The sequence below is a fragment of the Podarcis melisellensis genome (assembly GCF_964234715.1).
Source record: "Podarcis melisellensis genome assembly, chromosome: 8".
NCBI lineage: Eukaryota > Metazoa > Chordata > Lepidosauria > Squamata > Lacertidae > Podarcis > Podarcis melisellensis.
Window position 1 is genome coordinate 90,109,056 of NC_138540.1, and position 19,816 is coordinate 90,128,871.

General features: G+C 50.5%; 1 protein-coding gene and 1 long non-coding RNA gene across 2 annotated transcripts in view; one reads left to right on the forward strand and one right to left on the reverse strand.

Moving 5' to 3' along the window:
• Positions 1 to 7,249: 7,249 nt before the first annotated feature.
• Positions 7,250 to 19,816, forward strand: part of LOC309376241 — a 94,825-nt gene continuing 82,258 nt past the window's right edge. The window contains exon 1 of the long non-coding RNA XR_014171097.1: positions 7,250 to 7,577. This is a non-coding gene — a long non-coding RNA (uncharacterized lncRNA). The remainder of the gene's footprint in view (positions 7,578 to 19,816) is intronic.
• LOC309375953 (uncharacterized protein) lies at positions 10,825 to 17,959 on the reverse strand. The gene is made up of 6 exons (XM_081921989.1): positions 17,460 to 17,959; positions 16,805 to 16,886; positions 16,112 to 16,194; positions 15,679 to 15,805; positions 13,049 to 13,733; positions 10,825 to 12,124 (listed from the first exon to the last, which is right to left on the reverse strand). The coding sequence occupies exons 1-6, from the start codon at positions 17,871 to 17,873 to the stop codon at positions 11,047 to 11,049; spliced, it is 2,469 nt and encodes an 822-aa protein (XP_081778115.1). The 5' UTR covers positions 17,874 to 17,959; the 3' UTR covers positions 10,825 to 11,046.

The following is a 19,816-nucleotide window of genomic DNA, read 5'->3' on the forward strand; positions in this document are numbered from 1 at the left end:
CGGAAACGTACTGGGAGCCAATGTAGGTCTTTCAGGACCAGTGCTATGTGGTGTCAGTGGCCACCCCCAGTCACCAGTCTAGCTGCCGCATTCTGGATTAGTTGGTAGTTTCCAGGTCACCTTCAAAGGAAGCCCCACGTAGAGCACATTGCAATAGTGCAAGCGGGAGATAACTAGAATATGCACTACTCTGGTGAGACAGTCTGCGGGCAGATAGGGTCTCATCCTGCGTACCAGATGGAGCTGATAGACAGCTGCCCTGGACACCAAATTGACCTGTACCTCCATTGACAGCTGCAAATCCAAAATGACTCCCAGGCTGCACACCTGGTCCATCAGGGGCACAGTTACCCTATTCAGGACCAGGGAGTCCTCCACACCTGCCCACCTCCAGTCCCCAATTTGGATGTTTTCTTAAATTCTCGACATCAAAGATTGCAGCAGAAACTTATCATATCAGCATTAGTGATATTATTCAAGTTTCCTTACTTAAATGTTACATGACATGGATAAATTACAGGGGACAAGGCAGGGGGCCTTCTCGATAAGGGAACCCACCCTGTGGAACGGCCTCCCATCAGATGTCAAGGAAATAACGATGCAACTGTTAGAGGACTTCTGAAGGCACCTCAGTATTGGGAAGTTTTTAATGTTTGATGTTTTATTATGTTTTTCTATTTGTTGGAAGTCGCCCAGAGTGGCTGGGGCCACCCAGTCAGATGGGCAGGGTAGAAATAATAAAATTATCATTATTGTTACTGCCTGAGATTCAAAAAGCCTGGCTCTTTTTTGGGATGGAGTTTGTTTGGTTCAGTCGTGGAATCTGTGCCATCTCCAATGCCAAGCGACTCTTTGGTCAACCAGAGAGAGACAGAAGCGAGAACAAAGCAGGAAACGTGGCTGAAGCTACTTCAACATCCCAAATCACTCTGAAGCCTACATTGAAGAAGGCCTGGGCAGTTCAGACAGCCTGATTGTGGTTTTAAACGACAGAACTGGAGGAAGAATATTCACAGGGAGATCAATCAATAGCCATCCCTCCAAGGTTTGCTGTGGGAGTGTTAACATCCCAGGTGCTGTGGGTGGCGCTGTTGAGCCCCATCAAAATATCAGAGGTTCATCACAGAGAGATGTCTTGAATTACAAAACAGATAGGATGATCCAATAGGGAGCCTTACCGAGAGAGTCCAAGATCCCACGATTCTCCTCCATGACTTCCTTATGCAGAGCTCTCTGGTCAGGATCCAGCAACGCCCACTCCTCGTCTGTGAAATGGACAGCCACATCTTCAAAGCACACTGGACCCTAACAGAAGAGGAAAAAGGCTGTCCTCTTAGAGAACATTCACTTGGCTCCGTTGTTTTCTACAGCGGCCAGACCCCTCTCTGCCTTCCTCATCCCTCCTCTCTCCTGCTGCAGCTTCTGCCTCGGAGTCTGGGCTGCTCTCTGCCACAGACTCCCTCTGCTCCCTGAGCCCTCTTCCCTCTCCAGCTTCAGACCCCTCCTCCTCCTCCCAGTCGGCTCCCTCTTCTCTGGCTCCTCCCACTATTCCTCTGTGTCCAGCCAGTCTGCATCCCAGCGCTCCTTCCCCACAAGGCTCCTTCCCCCTACCTGATCTGGGTCCACAGCTGCTGCCTCCCCTCCACCACCATGAAAAAATGAGGGAGCAGGTCTTGGTGGCATCATTCCGTCACCTGGGAGAGACAAAGGTAAGTGGGAAACTGTAAGTGCATCTCTCAGTACAGATGGGGCTTCGTTCAAGTCTCCCCTGCTAGCTTCCGGTTCCGCTCTGCCTTAATGGAGGCAGCGGGAGATCGTTGGCAATGGAAAAACAAGGATGAGTGAGGGTAATTCTCCTTGCAAGTTTCTCCCAGGGACAGGGGGGAACGGGCTTCACTCCCAGTTTGTCTCGGTATCAGGTTCCAGCTCCGGCATGGATTGCGAGAGGCAGGGAGGCGCTGAGTGCAAAAGCCCTTCGCCTGCCAAAAACCCTCCTTCTCTGCCATTAAGAAGCAGAGGTTCTCCTGTCAATCAGAGCTCAATTTGGACTAATGTACAGGCGTTTCTGGAAGAGATGAGATCATAAACTGCGGAATTGAACCAGCTGCAGTAAAAGTCTTCCCAGCTGAGTACATTTGGACATTTGTACCAATTTCATATAATAGTTGTGCAAAAATACATCCCCCCCCCCGAGCTCTGGGCTCCAGGTGTCTTCCCCCAAAAGATGTAAAGAACTCACAGATTAGTTTCAAAACCAAGAGAATGTGACAAAACGGGGGAGAAAACACTCCTTCCTCCTTACCCAGAGGCCTCACTCTGGCGTCCAGCGGAGTCTTCTCTGCCTCAGAAGAATCAAGACCCATTTCTGCCAAAAGATCCTTCCTCTGAAAGAGCAACAAGGATTCAAAACAGAGAATGGGGAGAAGGGATAGAGAAGGAATGGCAGAGGCAAGCGCTTTCGGGGGACAGAGGTGAAAGCTGCTTCCTGCTTCTGCTAGACTGGTGTCTGGGGTTGGCTGCCAGGACCATGAAACATTGGTCCTCAAGGATCTTCACTGGCTCCCAGAACGTTTCCCAGCACAATTCAAAGTGTTGGCCTCAAAGGCCCACTATACCCAAAGGAGCGTCTCCATGAACTGAGGTCCAGTTCCGAGGGTCTTCTGCTGATTCCCTCACTGTGGTAAGTGAAGTTACAGGGAACCAGGCAGAAGACCTTCTCCACAGTGGCCCCCACCCTGGGGAATGCCCTCCCATCAGATGATAAGGAGATAAAAAACTGCATAACTTTTAGAAGACATCTGATGTCTTCTTATGCTTTTATATGTGCCGGAAGGCACATGGGTGTAGTATTAATAATACAAATATGAAGAAGTAGAAGAAGAAGAAGATCTGTTCCTAGATGCTTTCCAAAACAGGATGGGCCATTAGGAAATGATTTGGGAAAACTCTCCCTCCTCTTTGGAGCCCCTTGGGAGTATCCAGAGGAAAGTCTCTCTCACCTGCTGCTCTGCCTGCTTCCTCTCCTCTGCCTGACTCAGGAGGAAACCTTCGGCCAGGGCCACCGCCTGGGAACTGGTCTCCGCTCCGCATTCCCTCACCCAGCTCTCCATCTCCGGGGGAAGGACAGCCAGGAACTGCTCCAAGATCACCAGGTCCAGCATCTCAGCTTTCGTGTGCCTTTCTGGCTTCAGCCATTGACGGCAAAGGTGGTAGAGTTGGCTGCAAACCTCTCGGGGTCCTCGCAATCCCCCACTGTTCCCCGTTTCCAGGGTCTGGCCTTTTCCTGCTTCAGGGCCAGCTGAGTCTTGCTCATCCATCTGGGCTCTCCGGAAGTCTCCACGAGATCGGAAGGAGCCCCTTGATCCTCTGCCAAGTTCTGTGGGTCCTAATGCAAGCTGCAGCAAATCCTATGAATCAAACACATTCTTCTATTATAATATCAAAGCACAGCCAAGAGAAGAAAAACGTTCCCTGAGCAAGTGTAATGAGAGAAGGAGGAAGAAGTCATGACTGTGAATGACAAGTGAGTCATTTGTATGACGTGTAATTTGGAGCCAGGGCAATAGTGGGGGTCCCTCCCCACCCCACTTCATAGTCCAGAGCTTCGCCCCAACCCAGCCATATCTGCTTGGGTGGCTTGGTGAGCAGCAGGGCTCATGTCTAGCTCCAGCCACCGTCCCTTGGGGACTTCCTGCTCTGGATCCGAGGGGACGGTGGCAAGGCCCACTGGGTGGAACTGCCCTGGAAGACGCCTCAGAAACTGGACTCAAATGCAGCGGTTGGGTTCTCACCCTTAATCGAAGCACAACCACAAGGGCTTTGCCATGTGGAATGCTCTCTGTTCACTCTGTTCTGTTTCCCCTTTATTTTGGGTCACCTTCAAACCAATTCCTTAACCCAAAAGTCATACGCTGACCGCTGACAATGAACCTGATGTCGCAAATTTGTTATGCTGCTTTTGTGATATACAAATGGCATGAGAAGAGTTGCTTTACTTATCTGTATTCTTTATTATTCCTATGATCCTTCTTTATAAAACGCAATAAAAAGTTATTCAAAAAACAAGAGGAAACAACACACACACACACACACACACACACACAGACACAGGCTCCATCTGTGTTGCATCTGATATGTTAGCAGACTTTAAAGTTAATCACCAGAAAAGGAAAAGGTTATCAAAGAATATGAGAGGAGAAGACCAGAAGGTTTTGGTGGAGGAAACAAGGTTTCAAACTGAAAACAAAATATTTGTGTGTTACTGTGACAAATACCAATTTATGTTGTTTCAATATAGTTATGTGCTGAAATTAAAGCACATGTCAAGCTGGGAGATGCCGAAATATCGATCTCCTTTTTGATGGCAGGGAAAATGCCAAGTTAAACTGAAGGTTCTTGCAAGATGCCAAGCCAAGAGAAGCAGGAAGCGATCCTCCCTTCCCACTTTCGTCCATCTCCTTTCAGACATGAACAACATCGATTGAAAGAAAGAAAAATAAGGGGAAAGAAAAGAGAGAGAGCCCCCCCGGCCCCCACCTGCCAAGCCAGACTCCCAAGAGGCTTGGGAAGGAGGCGAGAGGCCCTCGAGCCTGAAAACTCCGGGGAAGCTTGGGAAAGAGCCCCCCGGGAGGAGGAAGAGGAAAGGCAAGGCGCTTTTACCTCAGCGTCGCGGGGCAGGGAGTTCCGCAGGCTTCCCCCGAGAGGAGACCCACCCGAGCCCGGCAGGCGAAGGCCAGGCCGGAAGGGACGTCAGAGGGGGGGAGGAGCGGCCCGCCTTCCTTTCCTGTCCTCTCTAGGAAGCCAGCTCGGCGCCCCTTAACCCTTCAGAGCTGCTCCCTCGGAGGGGAGAGGAGGGGCGCCGGAGTGGGCGCGTGTTCGTGGGAAGGGGGAACCCGTGTCCCGGAGGAGGAGCCCCTCTCTCTGCCCGGGGCTGCGAAGGGGCGTCTGGGCGGGGGAGAGGGGGGTCTTTGGGGGGCCAGAGCGGGGTGTCTCTCTTGGGGGCTTCTGGGCGGGTCTGGGGGGCAGTGAGCCCTGTCCCAGCAAGAGGGGGGCCTGGGGGGGTGCGGGGCCCCCGGGCCGAGAGGAGGGGCGCCTGGCGGAGAAGCCGGACTGGGCGCGTGTTCGTGGGAAGGGGGAACCCGTGTCCCGGAGGAGGAGCCCCTCTCTCTGCCCGGGGCTGCGAAGGGGCGTCTGGGCGGGGGAGAGGGGGGTCTTTGGGGGCGCAGATGGGGGACGCGGGGGTGTCTCTCTTGGGGGGGGCAGAGAGCCCTGTCCCAGCAAGAGGGGGGCCTGGGGGGGTGCGGGGCGCCTGGCCGGGAAGAAGCCGGAGTGGGCGCGTGTGCGTGGGAAGGGGGAACCCGTGTCCCGGAGGAGGAGCCCCTCTCTCTGCCTGGGGCTGCGAAGGGGCGTCTGGGCGGGGGAGAGGGGGGTCTTTGGGGGGCCAGAGCGGGGTGTCTCTCTTGGGGGCTTCTGGGCGGGTCTGGGGGGCAGTGAGCCCTGTCCCAGCAAGAGGGGGGCCTGGCAGGGTGCGGGGCCCCCGGGCCGAGAGGAGGGGCGCCTGGCGGAGAAGCCGGACTGGGCGCGTGTTCGTGGGAAGGGGGAACCCGTGTCCCGGAGGAGCCCCTCTCTCTGCCCGGGGCTGCGAAGGGGCGTCTGGGCGGGGGAGAGGGGGGTCTTTGGGGGCGCAGATGGGGGACGCGGGGGTGTCTCTCTTGGGGGGGGCAGAGAGCCCTGTCCCAGCAAGAGGGGGGCCTGGGGGGGTGCGGGGCGCCTGGCCGGGAAGAAGCCGGAGTGGGCGCGTGTGCGTGGGAAGGGGGAACCCGTGTCCCGGAGGAGGAGCCCCTCTCTCTGCCTGGGGCTGCGAAGGGGCGTCTGGGCGGGGGAGAGGGGGGTCTTTGGGGGGCCAGAGCGGGGTGTCTCTCTTGGGGGCTTCTGGGCGGGTCTGGGGGGCAGTGAGCCCTGTCCCAGCAAGAGGGGGGCCTGGGGGGGTGCGGGGCCCCCGGGCCGAGAGGAGGGGCGCCTGGCGGAGAAGCCGGAGTGGGCGCGTGTTCGTGGGAAGGGGGAACCCGTGTCCCGGAGGAGCCCCTCTCTCTGCCCGGGGCTGCGAAGGGGCGTCTGGGCGGGGGAGAGGGGGGTCTTTGGGGGCGCAGATGGGGGACGCGGGGGTGTCTCTCTTGGGGGGGGCAGAGAGCCCTGTCCCAGCAAGAGGGGGGCCTGGGGGGGTGCGGGGCGCCTGGCCGGGAAGAAGCCGGAGTGGGCGCGTGTGCGTGGGAAGGGGGAACCCGTGTCCCGGAGGAGGAGCCCCTCTCTCTGCCTGGGGCTCCGGGGGAGAAGCAGGTCTCTGGCACCTGGATGGAAATGCCACGGACAACTGTATATCAAGCAGCAGGAAAAGAGCACACAAAAAGCAAGAAGATTAAGATTTATTCAGACCCAGAAGAGAAAAAAGCAGCAGGAAGTGCAGCGTCTCAAAGATGCAGCGTAACATCTTTACCGTAAAAGAAGTAATGAAACGTAACAATCGGCAAAGAGGCAGAGAAGTGGAATTTTTCAGTGGCAGGGGGGACAAGGAAACCCATCCCAGCAGGCCTGTGTTGTGAAGCATCAGGACAAGAGATTTCTGTGCATCTCAAGAGCAGCAAGAATGTATTCCTCCCCCCCCCCCTTTCGCTTGAGAAGGAAAACTCTGCAAGTGTTTGGCTCCAGGGTCCCTTGAGAGAGAGTTGCTTCCGACTCTCTGAGCAAAGAGGAAGGAAAAGGGGGTCCTGCAAGGAGAGGATGAGGGGAAGACCCCCTTTTCTAGGGGTGGGGGAGAGGGATTGGGCTCCCGGGTCAAGAGAGCACCTTGTATCCTGGCACTGAAAAGACACCCTCCCGACACACACACACTTGGTGGCATCTCCTTTTGGCCAAGGGTCAAAACATAGTTCCAACTTGAAAACCACCTCCCCTCAAGGGGCTTTGGACTACAACTCCCAACCGGGCCTGCCAGCAGAAGGCAGGGGGGATGGAAACAGCCGTCCAAAAGGTCTGGCCAGCTCCAGAGGCGACCCAAGGCTGCTCTCCAACGGGCGCTGCTCCAGACATCTGAGTTGCCCAGTTCAAGGGAGCTGGCGGGACTAAGAACCGGGGTTCCTGAATCGCAGGGGTTGGACTAGATGAGCCTGGAGTGTCCTCTTCCCGGATTCCTCATCTGGCTGCCAATGCCACGGTGCATTAGATTCTCTGAAATCTACTCAGGAGTCCTGAAGTGATTTCATGCTCTTTATTGCAGCTTGCAAAACAGTGATTTAATTGCACCCCCCCCAACCTCAGGCTTTTATCGACATTATTTACAGAATTAGTCCCGTCTGACTGGATGATTCTGCTTCCCTCCTGGAGCCTGATTGGTCTTTTCCTGCAGGCCAATCAGTTGTCGTGTACTAGGATCCTAATAGCCTTTTGTTTTAGGCTCCAAGCTTAGTACATAAGCTCCCTCCCCTCTACGTTCCCATTGTGCCCAGAAGGTTAGCATTTGTAGTCGTTGAGGTATGCTGGTCACTTATGTATGCCTTGTGGTCTTGGGTGTCTTAGTAGGGGTTCCTGGTTCTGGCTCTTGTTCCAGGGCTGCCGGTTGTGACGGGGTCGTTGGGTTGGACGCCGCTGGCCCATTTGGTTGTGGTTCTGGTTCCTGTGGCTGCTCAGCCTTGGTCACTTCTGCTCCTCCTGCTCTATGGGCCTCACCCTTCTGCTCTCCCCTTGGGATTCCTCTGTCCAGCCCTCCTTGCAGTTCCCCCCCAGGAACCATGACAGCAGTTGATCGCAGTGGCAGCGCCAAGCTTTCCCCCCTTCGTTAGCACCTCGTATGACACGGGGCCAGTCGCCCTGGTGACTGTGGCGGGTACCCATGCCAGGCCCTCCCCGAAGTTCTTTGCGTACACTGGGTCACGGGGCTGGAAGGTCCGGGGGTTCCTACGTTCCCCCACTGCTGCCTCGTTATGGGTCTTGTTGTGAGGCGCCAGCCCATGAGTAGTTCCGCTGGGCTCCGGCCACCATTGTGCTGTGGCTGCTATGCTGGGCTAGGACAAATGCAGCTAGGCGATACTCCCAGTCCCTTTGTGTCATGCGGCGGAGGGTGTCCTTGGTGGTCCACACCATGCGCTCTGCTTGGCCATTGGTGGCGGGGTGGAACAGCACTGATCGTGCATGGCGGATGGCATTTTCTGTTGTGAAGGTCTGGAACTCCTGTGATGTGAATGCTGTTCCATTGTCAGAGATGAGGGTGTCAGGGAGTCTGTGGGTTGTGAACAGCCTACATAGTACTCGGAGGACCGCACCCGTGGAAGTGGACGGTACCTGGGTGACCTCCAGCCATTTGGAGTATGAGTCCACCACTACAAAGAATGTCCTTCCCTGGAAGGGGCCAGCGCAGTCCATCTGCAGGTGGGACCACAGTGCTCGGGTGGACTCCCAGGGTTGGATGGGGGCCCTTGGGGGATCTGGGCAGGACTCCTTTCAGCTCTGGCAGTATTTAACCCAGGCCTCTATCTCCCTGTCAATTCCTGGCCACCACACATAGCTTAAGGGCCTCACTACCCCTGGGTGTGTTTCATGTAGGGCTGTGAGGACCTTTTGGCGCAGAGGCTGGGGAACGTTCACCCTGCTTCCCCGTAACAGGCACCCCTTGTGGGCTGACCACTTGTGTTTGCGGGTTGTATAGCCCGCAAATTCCAGCCCAGGGTTGCTACTGGGCCATCCCCACCACACCCAGTCCAGGACCCAGGAGATGACCCTGTCCTTCATGGAGTGGCGTGCTACTTCCAGTACCTGAATGGGGCGGTCAGGAAGCTGTTCCAGGCTCATGACCTCATGTGTGGGTGCTGGGTCGGGTCCAGTCTCAGGGAGTGGCAGTCTGCTGAGGGCGTCCGCGTGGCCCATTGCCTTCCCAGGCTGGTGGACCGTGTATACTGGTAGCCAGTGAGGAAAATCAACCACCTGAGGACGCAGGGTGACAGTATTTGAGGGGTCTGCTTCTCAGGTGTGAATAGGCCAAGCAGCAATTTGTGGTCGGTCACAACGGTAAAGGGGAGCCCACACAAGAAATCGTGAAATTTCTTTACTCCGTTGACAATTGCCAGGCCCTTTTTGTCTATTTGCGGATAGCTCCTCTCGGCTGTGGAGAGGGTCTGGGAAAAGTAAGGCACCGGCACCTCTCTTCCATCCGGAAGTTGGTGCCCTAGTACGGCACCGACACCATAGGGCGAGGTGTCGCATGCCAGCACCACTGCCAACCTCTCATCAAAGTGCGCCAGGACTGAGTTCAAGACGAGATCGTTGACTGTTTGGAACGCAGCCTCATGGCACTGCCCCCACACCCACGGGGCCCGCTTATCTAACAGTCTGTCTAGGGGCTCTGCTACTGCTGCCTTGTGGGGTAAGAAGGCATGGTAAAAGTTCAATAGTCCCAAGAAGGCTTGGAGTTCCGCCTCTCCCTTAGGTGCAAGGGCGTTGCAAATAGCCCTCATCTTGTCCCCGGTCAGGTGGACTCTGTCTACATCTATTGTAAATCCAAGAAAAACCATCTGTTGAACTCCTAGCAGACACTTTTCCTGCTTCACCTTGAGGCTGGCCATCTGGTTTTTTTAAAAATAATTTTTATTCATTTTTTAAACACATAATAAAAACACACAAACAAAACAAAAAAACAAATACATACAAAACATTTAAATCATAATGTTGTTTTCATACACCTTCTTTCCTTCGACTTCCCCATACCTCCCTTTCACTGCATCCTTGTTTTACAGTTCTTTAGCAACCCATTAATCAGTTTATCTACTAGTTCCCTTCCATTAATTTTCCTTAAACTTATTAGTTACAGCTGTAATTCTCTAGTTCTTACCCCTTGACATCTTAACACTCCTCAATTTTACAACAATTTTTTAGATATATTTTAAATTTCTTCCAGTCCTCTTCCACTGTCTCTTTCCCCTGGTCGCGGATTCTGCCGGTCATCTCTGCCAGTCCCATGAAGTCTGTCACCTTTGTCTGCCATTCTTCCAGAGTAGGTAGTTCTTGCATCTTCCAATACTTTGCCAGAAGAATTCTTGCTGCTGTAGTAGCATACATAAAAAATGTTCTATCCTTCTTTGACACCAATTGGCCAACCATGCCCAGGAGAAAAGCCTCCGGTTTCTTCAAGAACCGCCAAAGCGCCTGCAATTGCCTCTTGCCTTCCACCCAGACCGTCCACATCAATCCTAAGCATCTCCTGTTCTGATTTCCATTTTTTGTCTTCTTTTCCAGCTTTTCAGACTTCTCTTCCCTTCCTTTCATGGAGACATCTAGTGCTTCTGTTTTCTTTGTCAGTGTCTCTACTTTAGTGGTCAAATTTGTCACCATTTAATGATTTTTATCAATCCGGGCTAATAGCTTCTCCAAATTTAACACAGGCCTGGTGTAAACTGTTTTTGAACTGCCATATTCAAAATCTCCCTCTCCCTTGTTCTTCAAAGCAGCCTATTTTCCAGCAGCACCTTTTCAGTTTGTCAAGGTCACAGAATAACTCTTTCCTAAGAGATCCTGTTTCCTGCATTTTTTCAGCCCTCCCTCTTCCTTCCAGCCTGATACCCAATAACACATAAGATGTTTAACATAAAATCCAATTTCTTAAATTAAGATTCGAGTTAAACAAATAAAGGAAATAATTACTTTAAGAGAGGAACCATAAAACAGAAAAACGAAATAATGTGTCCAAGAGGACATAGCACTTTAGATGTCCAGATAAGAGTGGTTGTCTTGCAGGAATCCAATTCTCTTTAAGTGGCTCAGAGTAGAAGAAATAATATCCTTCAAAGAGAAACAAACTTGTCGAAGCCTGTCTTGATTTTAGCGTTTTCACCCAGCTCTAAGTCCTTTAAAGAGCTACAACTGTATTTTTTTAGAGAACTTTAAAAATGAGACTTTCATAAATCCCTCCAATCACACTCTTGGCATTGATATGATTCCTCCCCTGTATGTATTCTTTGATGAAATGAGATTTCCTTTTTGACTGGAGCTCTTTCCACATTCCTAACACTGATTTGACTTCTCTGCTGTGTGTAATTTTTGATGGGCATTGAGACCTAATTTCCTGGTGAAGCTCTTTCCACATTCCAGGCACTGAAAGGGGTTTTCTCCTGTATGAATTCTTTGATGGGAAGTGAAACTTATTTTCCAGGTGAAGCTCTTTCCACATTCCAAGCACTTAAAGGGTTTCTCCCCTGTATGAATCCTTTGATGGGAAGTGAGTGTGGAGCTGTTAATGAATCTCTTTCCACATTCCAGGCACTGAAAGGTGTTTTCTCCTGTATGAATTCTTTGATGGGAAGCGAGAGTTTCTTTCCTGGTGAAGCTCTTTCCACATTCCATGCACTGATAGGGTTTCTCCCCTGTATGAATCCTTTGATGGGAAGTGAGATGGGCCCTCTGACTGAAGCTCTTTCCACATTCCATGCACTGATATGGTTTCTCCCCTGTATGAATTCTACGATGGCAAGTGAGATCGTGGCTGTGACTGAAGCTCTTTCCACACTCCAAGCAGTGATATGGTTTCTCCCCTGTATGAATTCTTTGATGGGAGGTGAGAGAGGAGCTATCAGTGAAGCTCTTTCCACACTCCAAGCACTGATAGGGTTTCTCCCCTGTATGAATTCTTTGATGGGAAGTGAGATCGTAGCCGTGGCTGAAACTCTTTCCACATTCCACACACTGATAGGGGTTATCCCCTGTATGAATTCTTTGATGGACAGTGAGACCTTCCTTCCTGGTGAAGCTCTTTCCACACTCCAAGCAGTGATATGGTTTCTCCCCTGTATGAATACTTTGATGGGAGGTGAGAGAGGACCTATCAGTGAATCTCTTTCCACATTCCACACACTGATAGGGTTTTTCTCCTGTGTGAATTCTTTGATGGACAGTGAGACTTTCCTTCCTGGTGAAGCTCTTTCCACACTGCAAGCACTGATGGGGTTTCTCCCCTGTATGGATTCTTTGATGGGAGGTGAGAGAGGAGCTATCAGTGAAGCTCTTTCCACATACTACGCACCGATAGGGTTTTTCTCCTGTGTGAATTCTTTGATGGACAGTGAGATTTTTTTTCCTGGTGAAGCTCTTTCCACATTCTATGCACTGATAGGGTTTTTCTCCTGTGTGAATTCTTTGATGGACAGTGAGATTGCTTTTTTTACCGAAGGTCTTTCCACATTCCACGCACTGTAAAGGTTTCTTCCCTGTATGAATCCTTTGATGGGAAGTGAGATTTTCTTTCCAGGTGAAGTTCTTTCCACACTCCAAGCACTGATAGGGTTTTTCTCCTGTGTGAATTCTTTGATGGGAGGTGAAACTGCTTTTTTTGCTGAAGCTCTTTCCACATTCCATGCACTGATAGGGTTTTCCCACTGTATGAATTCTTTGATGGGAGGTGAAACTGCTTTTTTTGCTGAAGCTCTTTCCACATTCCATGCACTGATAGGGTTTCTCCCCTGTATGAATCCTTTGATGGGAAGTGAGCTTGACCCTCTGATTGGAGCTCTTTCCACATTCAATGCACTGATAGGGTTTCTCCCCAGTATGAATTCTAAGATGGGATGTGAGAGTATAGCTGTGACTAAAGCTCTTTCCACACACAAAGCAGTGATATGGTTTCTCCCCTGTATGAATCCTTTGATGGCAAGTGAGATCTGAGCAATTTCTGAATCTCTTTCCACATTCCATGCACTGAAAGGGTTTCTCCCCTGTATGAATCCTTTGATGGGAAGTGAGATGGGCCCTCTGATTGAAGCTCTTTCCACACTCCAAGCACTGATAGGGGTTTTCCCCTGTATGAATTCTTTGATGGGAAGTGAAACTGCTTTTTTTACTGAAGCTCTTTCCACATTCCACGCACTGAAACGGTTTCTCCCTTGTATGAATTCTACGATGGGAAGTGAGAGTATAGCTGTGACTGAAGCTCTTTCCACACACAAAGCAGTGATAGGGTTTCTCCCCTGTATGAATTCTTTGATGGGAAGTGAAACTTATTTTCCGGATGAACCTCTTTCCACATTCCAAGCACTGATACGGTTTCGCCCCTTTATGATTTCTCTGATGGACAGTGAGAGTTTCTTTCCAGGTGAAGCTCTTTCCACATTCCAAGCACTGATAGGGTTTCTCCCCTGTATGAATTCTTTGATGGGAAGTGAGATGGGCCCTCTGATTGAAGCTTTTTCCGCATTCCAAGCACTGATAGGGTTTCTCCCCTGTATGAATCCATTGATGGGAAGTGAGCTTAGCCCTCTGATTGAAGCTCTTTCCACACTCTAAGCAGTGATAGGGTTTCTCCCCTGTATGAATCCTTTGATGTGCAGTGAGATGGGAGCCCTGACTGAAGCTCTTTCCACATTCCACGCAGTGATATGGTTTCTCTCCTGTATGAATTCTACGATGGGAAGTGAGGTTGTGGCTGTGACTGAAGCTCTTTCCACACTCCAAGCAGTGATAGGGTTTCTCTTTTGTATGAATTCTTTGATGGGCAGCAAAACTCTGTTTCCAGGTGAAGCTTTTTCCACATTCCAAGCACTGATAGGGTTTCTTCTCAAGGGGATTTCTTTGATGGGAAGTGGAATGGGAGCTCTGACTGAAGCCCTCTCCACAGTCTGAATCCTGATATGGCTCCTCCACTATGTGGATTTCGTTGTGGTCTCCCTTGTTCTTCATTTCCAATTCATCACCACCTGAAACTAAGAGGCAAACGGATTAGAGTCTCGGGAAGAAGTGCTGCCCCAAATTATGAAACAATGCTAATTAATGCTTGGGACAGGGGAAGAACTGAAGGGAGTTAGATGTTATAATGTTCCTTTTGTTCTTTAAAAATGTCTAGTTTTGTTTACAAATCAAGTTGAATATTAGATGTTTTCTCTCTCAGGTGTTTAAAAGTAGAGCTTAACCTGGTACTGTCATTTTGTTCAAATTTAAATATGCATCTGTACTATCTTCATAAATAAAATGTGCTTTTATTGAAAAAGGTGGCCAATGCGGGAAACTTCCCTGTTAAAATTAAGATATATTCAATATGCTAAGTTGTTCAGTATGCAGTAATAAATCTAAACAAATTTTAAGAGCTGGAGAAATATTTGGGAACACTGACTCTGGACTGACTTGGTCATAGTTAGCTGCCTTGTGGTGGGCGATGTAAGAGTAGAGGAATAAAAATGGCAAACGTGAACTTCTTGTCATGTGACGAAGACACATGAGAGAGCAGAAGCAGCAAAGCAGGCTGGGAAGTGCTGCGACTGCACAATCATTTGGGCCTACTAAAGCTATTCAGGCCTAACAGCTAAGGGTTGAGTCACTCTGACATGTGACTTAGCAGCCATTTTCTCTGTGTGTTCTCTGAAAGATTTCAGTCAGAGTCAGTCTGCCTCAGTTGTGAACAGAGTCAGTATGGAATCTCAGTCAAACTGTTTGGAACCATGTTGTTTATGAAGAAGTTTACTTTAACTCAGTAAAGCTCTTATTCTTTAAAACTCTGCATTATTAATTTACGCTGCGCGTCACTTCTATGTGCTGAAAAACACTTTTCATATATTGAACAAATGTGTGTAGCAGCTGCCAAATTTAAATTTCTTTAGTGGCTAAACATTTAATGATGATGTGCATCACCTTAAACCAATTTTGATGTTTTCTTAAATTCTCGACATCACAGAGTGCAGCAGAAACTTGTCATATCGGCATTATTATCATTATTCAAGTTTCCTTACAGTTGTACCGCAGGTTACATAGGCTTCAGGTTACAGACTCCGCTAACCTAGAAATAGTACCTCAGATCAAGAACTTTGCTTCAGGATGAGAACAGAAATCGTGCTCTGGCAGCGCAGCGGCAGCAGGAGGCCCCATGAGCTAAAGTGGTGCTTCAGGTTAAGAACAGTTTCAGGTTAAGAACAGACCTCCAGAACGAATTAAGTTCTTAACCCGAAGTACCACTGTACATAAATGTTACATTTTTGTGAGAAGTTAGAGGGGACGAGGCAGGGGGCCTTCTCGATAGGGGAACCCACCCTGTGGAACGCCCTCCCATCATAGGAAATAACTATGTAACTTTTAGAGGACTTCTGAAGGCACCTCTGTATTGGGAAGTTTTTAATGTTTGATGTTTTATTATGTTTTTCTATTTGTTGGAAGTTGCCCAGAGTGGCTGGGGCCACCCAGTCAGATGAGCAGGGTAAAAATAATAAAATTATCATTATTGTTACTACAGGGTTCACTGCCTGAGATTCAAAAAGCCTGGCTCTGTTTTGGGATGGAGTTTGTTTGGTTCAGTCGTGGAATCTGTGCCATCTCCAATGTCAAGCGACTCTTTGGTCAACCAGAGAGAGACAGAAGCAAGAACAAAGCAGGAAACTTGACTGAAGCTACTTCAACATCCCAAATCACTCTGAAGCCTACATTGAAGAAGGCCTGGGCAGTTCAGACAGCCTGATCATGGTTTTAAACGACAGAACTGGAGGAAGAATATTCACAGGGAAAACAATCAATAGCCATCCATCCAAAGTTTGCTGTGGGAGTGTTAACATCCCAGGTGCTGTGGGTGGCGCTGTTGAGCCCCATCGAACTATCAGAGGTTCGTCACATAGAGAGATGTCTTGCATTACAAAACAGATAGGATGAGCCAATAGGGAGCCTTACCGAGAGAGTCCAAGATCCCACGATTCTCCTCCATGACTTCCTTATGGAGAGCTCTCTGGTCAGGATCCAGCAACGCCCACTCCTCGTCTGTGAAATGGACAGCCACATCTTCAAAGCACACTGGACCCTAACAGAAGAGGAAAAAGGCTGTCCTCTTAGAGAAGATTCACTTGGCTCTGTTGTTTTCTACAGCGGCCAGACCCCTCTCTGCCTTCCTCATCCCTCCTCTCTCCTGCTGCAGCTTCTGCCTCGGAGTCTGGGCTGCTCTCTGCCACAGACTCCCTCTGCTCCCTGAGCCCTCTTCCCTCTCCAGCTTCAGACCCCTCCTCCTCCTCCCAGTCGGCTCCCTCTTCTCTGGCTCCTCCCACTATTCCTCTGTGTCCAGCCAGTCTGCATCCCAGCGCTCCTTCCCCACAAGGCTCCTTCCCCCTACCTGATCTGGGTCCACAGCTGCTGCCTCCCCTCCACCACCATGAAAAGATGAGGGAGCAGGTCTTGGTGGCATCATTCCGTCACCTGGGAGAGACAAAGGTAAGTGGGAAACTGTAAGTGCATCTCTCAGTACAGATGGGGCTTCGTTCAAGTCTCCCCTGCTAGCTTCCGGTTCCGCTCTGCTTTAATGGAGGCAGCGGGAGATCGTTGGCAAAGGAAAAACAAGGATGATTGAGGGTAATTTTCCTTGCAAGTTGCCCCCAGGGACAGGGGGGAATGGGCTTCACTCCCAGTTCGTCTCGGTACCAGGTTCCGGCTCCGGCATGGATTGCGAGAGGCAGGGAGGCGCTGAGTGCAAAAGCCCTTCGCCTGCCAAAAACCCTCCTTCTCTGCCATTAAGAAGCAGAGGTTCTCCTGTCAATCAGAGCTCAATGTGGACTAATGTACAGGCGTTGCTGGAAGAGATGAGATCATAAACTGCGGAATTGAACCAGCTGCAGTAAAAGTCTTCCCAGCTGAGTACATTTGGACATTTGTACCAATTTCATATATTAGTTGTGCAAAAATAGAGTTCCACGCCTCTGAGCTCTGGGCTCCAGGTGTCTTCCCCCAAAAGATGTAAAGAACTCACAGATTAGTTTCAAAACCAAGAGAATGTGACAAAACGGGGGAGAAAACACTCCTTCCTCCTTACCCAGAGGCCTCACTCTGGCGTCCAGCGGAGTCTTCTCTGCCTCAGAAGAATCAAGACCCATTTCTGCCAAAAGATCCTTCCTCTGAAAGAGCAACAAGGATTCAAAACAGAGAATGGGGAGAAGGGATAGAGAAGGAATGGCAGAGGCAAGCGCTTTCGGGGGACAGAGGTGAAAGCTGCTTCCTGCTTCTGCTAGACTGGTGTCTGGGGTTGGCTGCCAGGACCATGAAACATTGGTCCTCAAGGATCTTCACTGGCTCCCAGAACGTTTCCCAGCACAATTCAAAGTGTTGGCCTCAAAGGCCCACTATACCCAAAGGAGCGTCTCCATGAACTGAGGTCCAGTCCCGAGGGTCTTCTGCTGATTCCCTCACTGTGGTAAGTGAAGTTACAGGGAACCAGGCAGAAGACCTTCTCCACAGTGGCCCCCACCCTGGGGAATGCCCTCCCATCAGATGATAAGGAGATAAAAAACTGCATAACTTTTAGAAGACATCTGATGTCTTCTTATGCTTTTATATGTGCTGGAAGGCACCCAGCCACATGGGTGTCATAAATAATAATAATAATATGCTTTCCAGAAAAGGATGATTTGGGAATACTCTCCCTCCTCTTTGGAGCCCTTTGGGAGTATCCAGAGGAAAGTCTCTCTCACCTGCTGCTCTGCCTGCTTCCTCCCCTCTGCCTGACTCAGGAGGAAACCTTCGGCCAGGGCCACCGCCTGGGAACTGGTCTCCGCTCCGCATTCCCTCACCCAGCTCTCCACCTCCAGGGGAAGGACAGCCAGGAACTGCTCCAAGATCACCAGGTCCAGCATCTCAGCTTTCGTGTGTCTTTCTGGCTTCAGCCACTGATGGCCAAGATGGTAGAACTGGCTGCAAACCTCTCGGGGTCCTTTGGCCTCCTGGGAGCAGAACTGCCTGAGCTGCTGGCTCTGCACCTCTGAGCAAGGGGTGTCCTCCTCACCCGGTTCCTTCTTCACAGAGTTTTCCCAGAATTCCCCACTGCTCCCAGTTTCCATGGCATGGCCTCTTCCTGCTTCAGGGCCAGCTGAGTCTTGCCCATCCATCTGGGCTCTCCGGAAGTCTCCAAGAGATCGGAAGGAGCCCCTTGGTCCTCTGCCAAGTTCTGTGTGTCCTAATGCAAGCTGCAGCTAATCCTATGAATCAAACACATTCTTCTATTATAATATCAAAGCACAGCCAAGAGAAGAAAAACGTTCCCTGAGCAAGTGTAATGAGAGAAGGAGGAGGGAGAAGTCATGACCTTGAATGACAAGTGAGTCATTTGTATGACGTGTAATCTGGAACCAAGGCAATAGTGGGGGTCCCTCCCAACCCCACTTCATAGTCCAGAGCTTGACCCCAACCCAGCCATATCTGCTTGGGTGGCTTGGTGAGCAGCAGGGCTCATGTCTAGCTCCAGCCACCGTCCCTTGGGGACTTCCTGCTCTGGATCCGAGGGGACGGTGGCAAGGCCCACTGGGTGGAACTGCCCCGGAAGACGCCTCAGAAACTGGACTCAAATGCAGTGGTTGGGTTCTCAACTGGGTTCCCTCTTTTACTAATGGCATTTCTATCCCACCTTTTCTCCAACAGGCTCCAGGTGGTGTCCGGGACTGGACCCAAGAGGAATGCTGGAGACCCCCTTCCCTCCTCCTGAACCTTCCCGAGAAGAGGAGGACAGAATAGATTGACAACAGTGGTTTGCAGAAGGTCATAGTTCAGAGGCTGCAGAGGGGAGAAGCTGGGAAATATTGGGAGAGCAGCACCAGGGGCGAGACAGCTGACAGACTCTGTGTCTTCAGAAAGCATTCCTGAACCTCCTTCTCCCAGGATCCAGCGTGCATTGAGAGTAGGAGAACAGGAAGCTCAGGGGCAGAAAGCACAGAACAGCCGACGCAGGGATGACGTAGAAGAGGAGAGACAGAGGGGTGGGACTTTACTCAGAACAACGCCATTACTGCGATGGAGAGGCGCTGTTCAAAGTCTCTCTCTGTAAATATTGAATAAAGGACTCGGCAGGAACTCTGCTTGTTGTCTCCTTCTTGGCTGGCCACTGGGGGAGCCTGACAGGTGGCATCTACCCCTCCTCACTGAAGACCCACGAAAATCCTTTGGCATACATGTAATTCCTGTTTTAAAGACCTGCATTGGTTGCCAGTTCATTTCTGGGCCTAAGTTCATCAACAGACCAACACTTTATATTGTTGAGTTGGCAATGGAAGAGGAGAAAGGCCCATGACTCTCCCTTAATCGAAGCACAACCACAAGGGCTTTGCCATGTGGAATGCTCTCTGTTCTGTTTCCCCTTTATTTTGGGTCGCCTTCTGATGAAAAGGTCCTGAATAAGGCAGGTAATACATTACTGGAGATTGCCTTTAAGCATAATTTGTACAACCTGCATGGTACTTACATGGATAGGTCAGGAGGTTTCTTTTCTTTTATCGGCCCTCGTGGTGCAAGTGTGATTGACCATATCCTGGTCTCTCCAACAATTTTGGAGAGGGCATAGGGTCTCAGCACTTTTAACAGAACTGAGAGCGACCATCTTCCTAGAGCAATCTCACTAACTCCCCTCAAATCAGGGGGATTACAACATCTACATTGTGCAGTCCCTCCTCAAGCACCGGCCCACGCAGGCGTAAATGGAACAGCGAGCTGGAGCTTAAAATTAAACAACACCTGCACTCTCCAGATTTATTGGCTCTGAGAGACCAGTGTCTTTTACCTAACTTTGATCCTTTTTTACTATACCAGCAGGTCTCAGAGTCTCTTCTCCCATTTCTTATAAACACCAGGCCTCCCAAACAACATAACAAATCGGGGGTCTGGTTTGACAAAGACTGCCGGAAGCTAAGATCCCTGCTTAGGAAACAACAAAACAAGGTAAAACAGGAGAGGACTCTGGCATCTATGGTAAATTTCCACAGATGGCGCTCTTACTATAAAAACACCCTAAAACTCAAGAAATCCCTTTATAGGAAGGAACAATGGGAGGCACTTGATAAGG

What these genes read in the sequence shown, in the direction of transcription:
- LOC309375953 (XM_081921989.1), bottom strand. Translation starts at nt 17,873, where the DNA reads ATGGATGGGCAAGACTCAGCTGGCCCTGAAGCAGGAAGAGGCCATGCC. An exon ending in GGAAGCAGGCAGAGCAGCAG is followed by an intron (nt 16,887 to 17,459) that starts GTGAGAGAGACT and finishes TTGCTCTTTCAG; the next exon opens with AGGAAGGATCTTTTGGCAGA. An exon ending in CAGCTGTGGACCCAGATCAG is followed by an intron (nt 15,806 to 16,111) that starts GTAGGGGGAAGG and finishes CTCTTCTGTTAG; the next exon opens with GGTCCAGTGTGCTTTGAAGA.